This window comes from Notothenia coriiceps, unplaced genomic scaffold, assembly GCF_000735185.1.
Source record: "Notothenia coriiceps isolate Sejong01 unplaced genomic scaffold, NC01 NC01_scaffold00037244, whole genome shotgun sequence".
Classification (NCBI taxonomy): Eukaryota; Metazoa; Chordata; class Actinopteri; order Perciformes; family Nototheniidae; genus Notothenia; species Notothenia coriiceps.
In genome coordinates this window covers 5,130,765-5,143,817 of record NW_011369945.1, presented here as the reverse complement: position 1 = coordinate 5,143,817, position 13,053 = coordinate 5,130,765, and the positions used below count along the sequence as shown (strand labels likewise).

General features: G+C 39.0%; 2 protein-coding genes across 4 annotated transcripts; both read left to right on the top strand.

Annotated features, from left to right (window-relative positions):
* Window positions 1–1,963: 1,963 nt before the first annotated feature.
* Window positions 1,964–3,725, top strand: LOC104964523 (serine protease 57-like). The gene is made up of 5 exons (XM_010793333.1): window positions 1,964–2,043; window positions 2,136–2,289; window positions 2,748–2,877; window positions 2,972–3,226; window positions 3,438–3,725. Exons 1-5 carry the CDS (start codon window positions 2,001–2,003, stop codon window positions 3,588–3,590), a joined length of 735 nt encoding a protein of 244 aa, XP_010791635.1. The 5' UTR covers window positions 1,964–2,000; the 3' UTR covers window positions 3,591–3,725.
* A 760-nt stretch (window positions 3,726–4,485) lies between these two features.
* Window positions 4,486–8,143, top strand: LOC104964522 (spindlin-W). Of its 3 annotated transcripts, none has more exons than XM_010793331.1 (5): window positions 4,486–4,842; window positions 5,523–5,561; window positions 5,770–6,017; window positions 6,189–6,422; window positions 7,163–8,143. In XM_010793331.1, exons 2-5 carry the CDS (start codon window positions 5,542–5,544, stop codon window positions 7,366–7,368), a joined length of 708 nt encoding a protein of 235 aa, XP_010791633.1. In that variant the 5' UTR covers window positions 4,486–4,842; window positions 5,523–5,541; the 3' UTR covers window positions 7,369–8,143. The 3 variants fall into 3 exon arrangements, with proteins under 3 accessions (XP_010791633.1, XP_010791632.1, XP_010791634.1); XM_010793330.1 differs by having other exon boundaries at window positions 4,487–4,842; window positions 5,520–5,561; XM_010793332.1 differs by lacking the exon at window positions 4,486–4,842 and having other exon boundaries at window positions 5,533–5,557.
* The last annotated feature ends 4,910 nt before the right edge of the window (window positions 8,144–13,053 follow it).

Sequence of the window (13,053 nt, the reverse complement as noted above, 5' to 3'; positions counted from 1 at the left end):
CAATTATCATACAAAACATAATTAGATTAACTTGAAGTGGTGATGCAAATATGAAATTAACTATAAATGACATGAGGTGTATTACCGGGTTTTCGCAAAAAATAAATAAATATTATTACTAATTAGGTGAAATAAATATATCGTTGGAGCAAGTCTTGACGAAAATTAGACATTATAAACAAAATTCCACACGACAAATTTAATACAAAAATAAATAAAACAATGACGTTACACAGCAGAACTAAAGATCTATTCGCGAGAAAATTTATCTTACCGTAATAAAATAATAATAATCGACCACAACACACATATATCACAGAAGAAGTGTGTTAAAAACAATGAAATAAATAAATTAACTTGCGTTTTAACCTAACAGGAAATAAATAAGTTATTTAAAATATTTAAAAAATATATAAATATGATATATATAACATGTTGATGTTCTATATAGCTCACTGAAGCTATATGAACCTTAGCAAACCATAGTGAAGGCCCTATGACATCGCTAAGAAGCTATTCCAGGTTCCAAGATATGAATGCCATCCCATTAGACTATAAATAAGATAATGTAATATAATAGATTAAAAATGAAACAGTCCTACTATTGGTAAATCACGTACATTATGGAGAATAACCATTCAGGAAAGAGAAAAGGTTGTAAATGATAGTGTTCCTAATATTATATTATATGTTATTTATTTATTTCCTATTTTCCTAAAAAATGGCAAAGGGCAGCACTTGAAACGCTGTTTGCATACGTGTCTGGCATACAGCAGTATACCAAGACGATAAGACACGTTGTATGACACTTTACTTGAAGATATGAGTGTGGTGTCTTCTGACATCAACACTCATATCTGAGGTTGGAAACTGTGGTTACTGAGGTTCAGCTAGTTTGTCACACAAGTCAAAGAAATGTTTGATTAGGCTGTGTCAAGGGAGGCACACATGAACCATGTCCTCATTAGTTCATCTAAATAATGATGAATAAATACGACCATTTGATAAAAAACTAAATCCAATTCAAAATATTGTAGTATTTGTTTCCTATGGTAACGGTCTTCAACAGGGTACACAAAATGGTATTTAAGTCATTATGAGAAATGCAAAATATATTTCTAGTGATAGTTAGTTATCAAAACAGTGATACTTGATTCTTTAAACGGCAGTTTTATATTGGCATTTACTGCAGTTTCAACAGGAGAATTTGAATTTTTTTTAACATAACTGAGGAACTCAGTTACATGTTAGAGCGTTTCTGTCTACTATGTGTTGCATTACACTAAAACACATTATGTCTTCAATGAAGCTCTTGTTCACATACATGTGATGTAAACTAGTGAAAAGAGGAAAGAGAAATAATTCTTTCAACAATTTGCAAGAGTTAAATCTAAGCACTCACATTAAAATAAAACACAAGTTTGTAAGAATTCTCGACACACACACACACACACACACACACACACACACACACACACACACACACACACACACACACACACTTTTGTCTCTATCACTTTAATGAATATGGGTATCTTACAGTTTAATTTTACTGGTCTACCAACAAAATTGCTCATGAAAACAAGACATGCCAATATGGACTGTCACACACACACACACACACACACACACACACACACACACACACACACACACACACACACACATTCTGACAGAGGCTGCAATGTACCAGGGGTGGAACCAGGAAATGTCAATTTGTAGCTTTTTTTTCAAAATGTCTACCTTTGCTAAACAACTTGTGGGCGTTGTGGGTCTCAATATGGCGGTTGTCTTTAACACTAAAAGTTTCTTGCATCTATTATGAAAGCCTGTTTTGAACATGCAAGTTACACGTGTTTTGTAATCCAACCATCCTTTTACGAAAAGCTCAACAGACTGTTAGCAAACACACTGAAGCAATAAAGACCACAAAGTAAGTAATATCTTCACTTCTCTAAAAACTAGACCTTTAGTGGAAGGTGTGGATTTGAGCAGAGACCATGGCAACCAGCTCCCTACTACTGCTGCTCTTCATCTTTAATGGTAAGATGAGGCATATAAATCAGCATTGGCTGCCAACTGAGAGCAATTTGGATAAACACAGGCGATTAATGAATTGTGATTTTGTATTTCAGGGGCTGATGGTTCTTATATTGTTGGAGGAAGAGAAGCTGCCCCTAATTCTCGACCGTACATGGCCTCGCTGCAAGTCCGAGGACGCCACCTCTGTGGGGGGGCCCTGGTGAGAGGGGACTTTGTGCTCACAGCAGCACATTGTGAGATACCCATGTAAGATTACAAAAAACAGTCAGAGATGTTTCTGTTATTTTGTGTTTTTTCATATCAGGTCAATTTAGTAGAAATACAAACTTACAGGGACATTTAATTCGTCAGACCGAAATAATTTATTCCAGCAAACATTTTTACATATTACATATTTGTCAAAGTAAGGCTTAGTTACAAGCAGGATATGTTTTAGGGGATGCACTCTTTGACAATGTTTTACTTTAGTGAATACCGTTCTTCTTTAAAGTCAGCAAGGTGATTGTGTACTTAATAAATGAATGGAAAGTGCTGATTTGTAGGACAACTAGAAAACATAAATTCTTCTTAGAAGTGGTCAATTTGTTGTTTTCTTTTATGTAATGATATTTTCAATGTTGAAAATAATGTCAATCTCAAGAGAGATTATTTGAACTCTTAACATCATATTGAATGCCTATCCATCATTTTATTGTGATTTCTAGACCATATACAGTCGTGCTTGGAGCTAATTCCCTGACCGCTAATGAGCCTACAAAGCAGGAGTTCACTGTAGTTAGATCCATTCCACATCCCAACTATGATGGACATGGTAATGATATTATGCTTTTAAAGGTAAGGATTACATAGTCAGTGAATCAGATTATTAAAGGGAAATTCAGGTTTAGATGTACGTATTTCTTTATCAATTGAATTGTTCTTGTCTCAGCTCAATGGAAGTGCACAACTGACGGACTCCGTGCAGCTGATCTCTCCGAAAAGAGGCAGGCTGAGTACTTCCAGTCAGTGCATCACAGCTGGCTGGGGGGATGTAGGGGACAATGGCACCTTACCGAACAGGCTTCAGGAAGTTAACGTAACCATCCTGCCACAGCGGGAGTGTATTAGAAGGTGGAGAACTGTTCCCATCACCAGGAGCATGGTTTGTGGCATTGGAGCCGGTGTCTTTCAAGGCTTCTGCTCGGTAAGAGAATACGCTTAAAAAGCAAACCTTTCAAAGAGTTCGCTTCAATATGTTAAAATAAACATTACATTTGTTAATAATATCTTTGTTTTTAGTTTCAAAATGATGCCACTGTAGCGAAGGACATAATTACTGAGAACAAAAACATATCTCAGGATGTTTCATACAAACTACACAATTTGTGAAGGGTCTCTTATCATTTCTGTTTAAGGGGGATTCAGGTGGTCCGTTGGTGTGTGATGGAGCTGCAGCAGGCGTCGTCTCCTTCTCTGGTCGGAGATGCGGAGACCCCAGGACTCCTGATGTCTACACACGCATTTCAACCTTCAGGGGTTGGATAGCAAGAGTGTTAAACAAGAATTAGGCAAATTAGGTATAATGGTTATGTGTCAATATGCTTGATGCAAATGTAAGACAACGCTCTTTATAATGAGGTATCATGTGCCATGCAGTGCTGTGGCTGTTGAGATAGGATGATAAAGGAAGTTTTTCCCCCCCACTGTTGTTGCCTTTTGTTTCTGTTATGCATCATGCCTTTGAATAAGTCAGGAATTTTGTTTTTTCGTCATCAAATAAAAAAAATATACTGGCCTGCAACAAAGTGAAAATGAGTGTAGTCAATCCCACAGCACTACTTTTTGAATTGTCAAACAGTGACACCACCAGGAAATCATGAACTCTGTCATTACAGCTTTAGAAAAAAAATGTAGTACTAACATTAGTAGCCTAATGACAATAGGTTCAGGATATATCATGTTGAATTTGTTTTTAAAAAAAGGGCGTATTTCACGAACGTTTTCACAGATAAAGTATGAACACCTCACTTTGAGACATCATTAAAGTCAGTGGCACAGCTGATTTTACCATTGATTTGCCCATGCTCACTAACCCTGCCCTAAATGCTAGGCAAGAGGTCATTGTAGCTGTCTAACGACCCTGTAGATTACTGGAACAATTGTATTGCAGGTATTCAGTTCATAATTCAAGATACATTTAAAATGTGATCATTACGGCCCTTGCACCATATTTCACAACAGTGCAATGTATTTAACATGTGGATCAAACTTGATTTGCTAATTGTTGTGAAAGACCTAAAGTTGCATTTACATGTTAAAGAAAGAGTATGCTTGGCAATACAGTCCAAACACCACATTTTATGCTAATGTTGCTTTTCTAACTTTAAAATCTCCTTAACGTTCTCTGCCCCTTTAAGTCAAATTATTGGCGAGTCTTGCGTCACAGAAAATTCCGACCTCACTCTCCTGCTGTGGTTTGTTGCTGTGTACCTTTTCATGTCTATCATGCGCTATAATACCGTAATGACGCTATTTCCGAAAACACTCGAACGCAGCATGCAGCACAACACCTGTGTAACTCCGGTTGTTAAAAAAAGTCCACATCATTGTCATTAAAACACAATTTCCCAGCGTTCATTGCGCGAGTGTTGCTGTCTTTCTCTGTGGTCGTGGCAACCGAAGGCTCCCTGGGAACTAGAGTCTCGTCTCCGCATCTCCCATTTTCCACAGGTTTCGCGAGATTTACATAGGCGGGCTGGTGTGTGGCAGCATTTCCCTGCCAGACGAACTGAACAATACTGATATGAAATCTGCGTAAAGGTAATGGAGAGATGTTACGTGGGGAGAAAATGGGCTGTAACCACCCAGTTGTTGCTGGTGTGTGATACCTGGTTTCAGGAACACGGGTTTAGCTAGCTGCCTTCACATCTGCATTGAGGGAGAGCTAGCTTTATTGATAACGTACAGTGAGGTGTAGGTGTGTTGGATTAAGTCCAGGACAGGTGGTATACGGCATGCCTTATAACGTGGTTTATAGTACTCACCTCAATATATTGTTCATGTATGCTGCTATTATTCAAGTTATTTACAGTCACATGTAACCGGCTAACGTTGTATACTGTAATATGTCAGCTACAGTGAAATGGCTGACATATTGAAGTTGTGTCTGCCAGATTGTGTTTTAAATCCTTAACGGAGGTGAAGTTGTGTAAGAAATATGATCAAGTCTCGCACCAGATATGACCTCCATGTCTGTGTAGTTAGAGTAAATACCCAGGAAGTTATTCCTGCTTGCTAATCTATTGGCTGCTGCAGTTGTCAGTCTCTGTTGAGCAGCCTGCAGTCTGTCACAGGTTTCTGTAGAGAGGACAGCCTCTTAGCTGGAGCAGAGGCCTTCCTCATGCTGTTATATAGGTTATATACAGGACATAGAGGTATGGCAGCTGTCATACTCTCTCATAATCACTGAAACGTGTCCCTGTCTTTCTCTTTATCAGTAGCCTTTGACTTTCTGGAGGCATGTCCAAGAAAAGAGGCAGGTATGTTGAAACAAAGCTATGTCATCACATGAGGCCATTAATGGTTGTTTTAAAATATAGTTTAATAGTTATTAGAGGTGGTTTTATAACATAATGTAAATGGTAAAAAAATCCCACTGCATTCAAATAAACAGCTGTATACAAAACAACAGAGTATTTTTTAATGGCGACAACAGACGCACAGCCCTTAATATTCCTATTTTCTCAGAAAGCGGAGTAGCGGGGAGCTGAGTGACACATTGACCCCGGATCCCAACAGCATTTTGGGAGTCCGCATTCAGCATAACTGGCGTGAGAAGGGGAACCAGAGCAAATGGAAGGGAACGGTACTGGACAGGCTGAGTGTGAACACTTCTCTCTTCATGGTGAAGTATGACGGCTTCGACTGCGTCTATGGCATCGAGCTGTTCAAGGACGAGAGAGTGTCGAACCTGCAGGTCCTGTCAGAAAAAGTTGGTGAGTTACCACACCTCTCGTTAATCTGCACCGTGTAGTTTTAGACTTATTAACAAAGAGAAACATTTGTCATATAATGAAGATGCTATTCACGTTTACCTGCAGTTTGGTAACAAATTGCCATGTTTCTCACTTTTAATGTTTACATCGTTTGTGGCTGTGTCTCCAAAGTAAACAACAAGATCAAGATGCCACCAGGGGCGGAGGAGCTGGTGGGCAAAGCTGTGGAGCATCTGTTTGAAAAGGAGGATGGAGAGAAGAACGAGTGGAGAGGCATGGTCCTCTCCAGAGCTCCCATCATGACCAACTGGTATTATATCACTTATGAAAAGGACCCCGTGCTTTATATGTACCAGCTGTGGGATGACTATGCTGACGGAGACCTCAGGATTCTGCCTGAAGCAGGTACTGGGGATTTTTTTTGAACAAAGACCGATTGATACTCAACAAGGCTTTCTTAAGTCTTCAATAACTGTGTCCTAAAGCTTTATAAACCAAGATCTGCTATGTGATGGAAATTCATTTTCTACGTTGGAGGACTGTTTAAACTTATTTGACATGGATAGCATGTGAGTTCATGGTTGTCTTAGAAGTCTGTATTTATCAATAGTATTCATCAAATAATTATACTCGTAATAGTAAACAGGCTAAAGTACATCATTTCAAGTTACGCTTGGAGTTGTGTTTGGAGATAAGAGATATATTGTGTCTGAGGTCGAATGCTATCCAATCTGAATATTGAACACATTTTAAAAGCTCATATTGTTTGTTATTTTAAAGATGTGTTGCCATCATTATTTATATTATAGAGATTACAAGCTTAAAAGTTATCTAAAAAAAAGTTTAAAGTTGTCTAAAAAGAAATTAAGACTGGAATGGGAAAATTGGGATGTATACTTCTTATGACAGTTATCACATCCTATTATTTTTATGAATAAGATTTTGGGATAGATCTTTTCTAGAATAATAAAGAACTCTTGGTTTTAATCATTTTCAGTGCACATTTTGCTTGAAAAACAAACCACTGTGTGTTGTATCCACTTTGAGATACTTTAAGTAGGCCGTGTTTGGTGAGTTACACACAAGCAAATATCAAACTAACTTGGACTTACTCACATGTAACGCTGTAATGTTTCACTCCTCAGAAAACAAACACCTGTTGCCTGCAGACAGGAAGCCCGGAGAAGAGACGGAGAGTCTGGTGGGGAAACAGGTGGAGTATGTTACTGACAAAGGTGTGAAGAGAACAGGCCTGGTCATCTACCAGGTCCCAGCCAAGCCCTCTGTCTACTATATCAAATATGATGATGACTTTCATATCCATGTCTATGACCTGGTGAAAACCACCTAGGCATAGTGGACACTTGATCTCACTCTCCAGCCTCCCTCCATCTGCGTCTGTTCCACTCATCGTTATAATCTGTTATCCAAAGCCATGGCAGGGTTGAATAGTTAAAACGCTTTATTGTTCAGAAGAAAGTGCAATCTGTTTTTCATATGCACAGCAGAACTGTAGCACCGCTATGCTCGGCTATCGCAAGGAGATGGAGTCAACTTGTTTTTATTGTTGCTGCTCTGCATTTTTATTTAAGGTTGGACAGTTCAGGATGGCCCAACAGCTGCAAAGAGGGCAGTTGATTTCTGCATTTGGTTTTGTTTTTCCTTGAGATGTTCGCTAATCTGTCCTTGGAGTAATTATCCTAATTAAATCAAAGTGTGACTAAAGAGCTGCTCAAAATATTCCTATGAAGACACTTTTCTTTGGATCTACTAAATAGCTAGTAAGCACGATATACACATGACGTTTGGGATAGACACATTCCACTGAGGCATTTATTCAATGAAATGGGCAGATGAATATGTGTATTGTAATCATGTAACAATAGTATACAATTATTGTTAATAATGGGAGGAATGGCTGATATCAGCATTTTAAAAGGGGTCCCTTATATTTACAAAAGCCTTTTAGATGAATTATGCTTTGTATAAAGATTCTCCTGCACCGTTGCACCATATTTAGCAAGTTGTAAGATACTTTGCACTGGTGGAGAACACACAGTTTGCCAAATTCTCATATCAATTAGATCCCACACAAATCATAAAGTGCCTTCCGGCTTGTCATTTTTGCAATATTGTAAATACTATATCTCCACCATCTACGCCCTTATTAAATCTTTGCGTATGAAGGCTGCTATTTGGATTTCATTCAGATGTAAGGACACTGACAGCTTGAGGAAAGTTTTGCAACCATCAGTTTATGAGTGCTGTGTTTTGCTGTTAATGCAGTATCAAATGTTCTTTAAATATTACACACTTCATTGGTTGTATAAGCTCACTGTTGATCTTCGGGGAGCACTTTATTGTATAAAGTTTACATGTTTAGGTTATAGTACGCTATATACTGTTGTGGTCAAAAGTTTACATACACTTGTAAAGAACATGTATTTCATGAAAGCCTTGACTTTTCAATCATTTCTACAACTCTTATTTTTCTGTGACAGTAATTGGAGCACATACAAAAAATCATGACGTTTGGTTCTTTTATTAATTTATAATGGGTTTTCTGAAAATGTGATCAAATCTGTTGGGTCAAAAATATACATACAGCAACATGAATTATCAATTTTTGGGATGCAGACAGTTGTTTTAATCAAATGAACTTTGTGACATGGCCTCTTAACTTTGTGTGAGTGATTATAATTGACTATAGCAGGTAACCCATTGAAATAGGGTTCATATGATACAATCGTTAGACTCATCCACATCACTACAATGGAAAGGTCAAAGGAGCCTCAACATGGATCTGAAAAAGTGGATCATTGGACTTCAATAAGTCAGGAAAGTCACTTGTAGCCATTTCAAAGCAGCTACAGGTCCCAAGATCAACTGTGCACACAGTTGATTGTAGGTATAAAGTGCATGGCACAGTTGCGTCACTGCCATGATCAGGAAGAAAAACGCAAGCCGTCACCTGCTACGGAGAGAAAAATGGTCAGGATGGTCAAGAGTCAACAGAGTACCATTAAAAAAACAGGTCTGCAATGAATTAGAAGCTGCTGGAACACAGGTGTCAGTGTCCACAGTCAAGCGTGTTTCACATCACTATGGGCTGAGAGGCTGCCGTGCAGGAAGGAAGCGGCACATTGAGGCTCGACTGAAGTTTGCTGCTGATCAAATGGACGAAGAAAAGGCCTTCTGGAGTAAAGTTCTGGGGTCAGAGGAAACTCAAATGTATCTGTTTGGCCACAATTATCAGAAATATGTTTGGAGGAGAGAAAGTGAGGCCTTTAACACCAACATCGCTATGCCTACCGTCAAGCATGGTGGTGCTACTATTATGCGCTGAGCATGTTTTGCTGCCAATGGAACTGGTGTTTTTCCTAAAGTCAATGGAATAATGAAGAAAGGATTACCTCCAAATGATTTAGGAGAACCTAAAATCATCAGCCAGAAGGTTGGGTCTTGGGCGCAGTTGAGTGCTCCAACAGGACAATGACCACAGACACACAAANGTGGCAAGTATATGCCACAGCCACAACTTGCCGTGGCAAGTATATGCCACAATCATGCCACAACTTGCCGTGGCAAGTATATGCCACAACTTATGTATGCCACAACTTGCCGTGGCAAGTATATGCCACAACTTGCCGTGGCAAGTAAATGCCACAAATTAAGAGTTAAGAGAAGGTTTACGGTAGCTGCCACTCGCCTTCCGTGGCAAATGCAGGAGCTCCAACAATCCGTTTAGGACAGAGAGTGAATACACATACTATACAGAGATGCTGTATGAGAAACCAATGTGAGTTTGGAAAATTGCACAATATAAATGTATTCTAGTATACCTCAACAATGGAATTATGATCAGTAGAAATGGCCATGACATGGGCCCTTTAAGAATGACTGCCTTCGCCTCGATCTTTATTCTGTCCCGAGCCTTACCTTTACCTCTGTGTGAACTGCCACGTGTGACGGTGGCCTTGGTTTACCTGGGAGACGACTGACAGCTGTTGGAATTAGAGCGAGGAGTGACACGGGCAATTAAAGGGCTGGATCCAGCCCGGCCTGACCTTCTGATCAATGCGCTCCTATTAGAGCTGGCAGGCTAGAGACCAGCCACTCTTTCTGCAGACTAATAAAGATGCACAGAGAGCAGCTCCTGGCCTGGACTGCCAATACTTTTAGCACCGACATCGATCCTCATTACTGTTAATGGTTTCTTCGCAACTTTAAACCAGATGTTTAGGAGGATGTGAGTGGGCATGGGTACACTCAGAGATTAGGCTCAGGGCAGTTTCATCATAATATGATCCTGGTTAGCGGAATGACTTGAACAGTGTCAGTTTTCAGTGTGTTGCCCATCTGGAAAACACACAAGATATAAAATCAGGATAATGTGAAATCAGTGCGTTTTGCAATACTCTTCATTAGACTTGTCGGAACTCTTGCAATTCTGCCAACATCTCCTGTTTGTTTAACGATTGAAATAGGTAGCTAAAGTAGCTACAGATTGGTTTGAGCAAAACCAAACAAAAAATCTGATAACTTTAACAAAGTGAAGGCTAAATGAAATGAAGTGAAACGAAAATGACAATCCACTGTAATTACCAGGCTTTATCAGCAGCATAGAAAAACACCACACCAGTTTCTTTCAGCAAAAAAAGCACACCTATTTATACTCTTGTTGTTGTATTTGCCTACTGGATGTCTTCAATTCAACAACTCCCAGACGTGTCTTTTCTTTACTAATACAAAGAACATGAACAGCCTGTTTAATCAATCACATCCACTCCATCTTTCACTCTTTGGAGATTGAACCACTGCTTTAGGCAACAAGGAAGAAGAAAAATATGTTGCATACTTTTAATCCCTTAAGGCGATCAGCTTCTATAGAAGCTATAGCGGCTGTGATGCTGTTGTTCTCACTCCTTTACGCTGCAGTAATTAGCCCTACCAACTTTAGTGGCCTATCGAGGTGAGTCTTACATTCATTCTGTGGCTTTAATTAGTGAGCAGACTCCATGGTAATGTTTCTTTGGGGTTATATGAAGATTTGTATTTGTGTTTTATTTTTGCTTACCTTAGGACAATTCATGAGCAGCCTGCATGAGTTTTTGTTCTAATTTAAATGTTATGGGATTACAGCAATATTGTCTGCTCATCAATTCAGCATTCAGCTCTGCATAAGATATATTCACGCAGACAATTTGCACCGTGGCAAAACAATGCAAGGGGTTGTTAAAATGTGGGTATTTTGCTTCAGGGTGCAGGTAAAGAAGATTACATACAAACAACAGGATGCCTGGGATAATTTAAAATGGAAAGACAGCAGTTTGTGTACCTCTCTGATCCTATATATTGTGAGGCTCTTGAAAGTTAATCAGAGCAGTACTAACTTTCTCCTCCATCTCAAGGCCGGCCAGGTATGCAAAATAAATAGTAAAATGCTGTAATATCTACACCAGAAGATATTTTCACTTTGATGGGTTCTTCTCATTGAATTACTTGGAACAATTAAACTTCGGGCCGCAGGATAATTTCTAATTACTATTAGATCTGGCCCGCCGATATATTGCACGCACACCTTCACTCAACCCTGAGGGTTTCCTCCGCTCAGAGCCTGAGCCCAAACATTGATGAACTTGCACCCAAGATGAGATGCCAAGTATCTGCTTGAACTAGCATCACAGAGCAGCACACTGAGTTTAATGGATGTTTCCTTCTGCACTTTTTTTATTGCGACAACAGGGCATGTTTGGTTTGTTCTTTGAGGGAAATAGTTTTTTTGAAGCTGTTGTTGGCCTGTGGGAAAATGTGATCATAAGAAATGACTTTTTATAGGCAATAATTTAAGCTTTGTTAGTTCCTGGTTTAATATGTGCAATAAGTTCATTTCAATAAGTTTTGCAATAAACATTGAACCAGTCCGGCCCTCGACTAGTACCCATTTTTGATTTTGGCCCACTGTGTATTTGAGTTTGACACCCCTGCTCTAACGCATACTGAGAATCATATGTTTTGTAGCCGTGTTGGCTTCATTTTCTACATTTGTGTTCTGCAGCATGAAAGATGAAGCCGAACTACAGCAACTTCCTCTATGCCTGGGAGAAGTGGACTGGGACTTCACAGAATCCGTATAACTGCATCAACACAGGTACGATCTCAATGTCAACAACAACACCCATACTGTTCAAATTTGAGTCAAAAGTATTCACCGCTACGTAATAGTGTATTTTTCATCAACCCTTTATGTTTTTTTTAAGCAAGTCTCAAAGGAGAAGTTTTTTTTAAATCCATCTTTTTCACTATGTTCTTTTAATCTTCTTTCCACTACTTCCAATAATTGTTGTGTCAATTGAACACTTTAACGTGTTAATTAGCCTTACAACAATAACAGGAAACCAGTTTGAAAAAAAACTAAATCCTTTGTGGGTTGAGTGACCAGCTCAAATCAAATCTGTCCTTGAAATACATTCAGTGCCATTCTGCTGTAAAAGTTTGTGTTGCTTTGTTATTTTTTGTTATTCCTTTACATGTAAATTGATGTGACCCAAGAGTTTCTCCAAAATGAGATGTCGTTATGTTTTCATTTCTTTATTTTTTTGTGGAAGATTGAAGAGATGTCCTTCGCTACAGAAGTAAAAGGAGGTAAAACAGTGCTTAAAGTATTTTGCCTGCAGGATATCTACAGTTCTTTGCTCAGGTGTTGCCTGCCTATTAATACTGGAATCTGCCTTCAGATTCAGCCGCAGATAACAGCGGCGCTATCTCCTCTAATTGCCCGTTGCCTAAGAACAACTAACTACTGGAGATGTGCGCTGCATGTCAAATCGTTTCCCCCCCCCAACCAGATTCTGTGTCTGCTTCCGGGGACATGCTCATTTGAATATACTGCAGTGTATTTTTCTGTCCATTCCATAATTATCTAACCTCTGTTTTAATTGAGCAATTAAAACATTTAGCCCAATAACAACTCTCTTAATATAAACTAATTAAACAATGCATGGTCAGGATTGCTGAACAACAATCTCTAGAGGGA

What these genes read in the sequence shown, in the direction of transcription:
- LOC104964523 (XM_010793333.1), top strand. Translation starts at nt 2,001, where the DNA reads ATGGCAACCAGCTCCCTACTACTGCTGCTCTTCATCTTTAATG. An exon ending in GCTGCTCTTCATCTTTAATG is followed by an intron (nt 2,044 to 2,135) that starts GTAAGATGAGGC and finishes TTTGTATTTCAG; the next exon opens with GGGCTGATGGTTCTTATATT. An exon ending in TCTTTCAAGGCTTCTGCTCG is followed by an intron (nt 3,227 to 3,437) that starts GTAAGAGAATAC and finishes TTTCTGTTTAAG; the next exon opens with GGGGATTCAGGTGGTCCGTT.
- LOC104964522 (XM_010793331.1), top strand. Translation starts at nt 5,542, where the DNA reads ATGTCCAAGAAAAGAGGCAG. An exon ending in ATGTCCAAGAAAAGAGGCAG is followed by an intron (nt 5,562 to 5,769) that starts GTATGTTGAAAC and finishes CTATTTTCTCAG; the next exon opens with AAAGCGGAGTAGCGGGGAGC. An exon ending in CAGGATTCTGCCTGAAGCAG is followed by an intron (nt 6,423 to 7,162) that starts GTACTGGGGATT and finishes TTCACTCCTCAG; the next exon opens with AAAACAAACACCTGTTGCCT.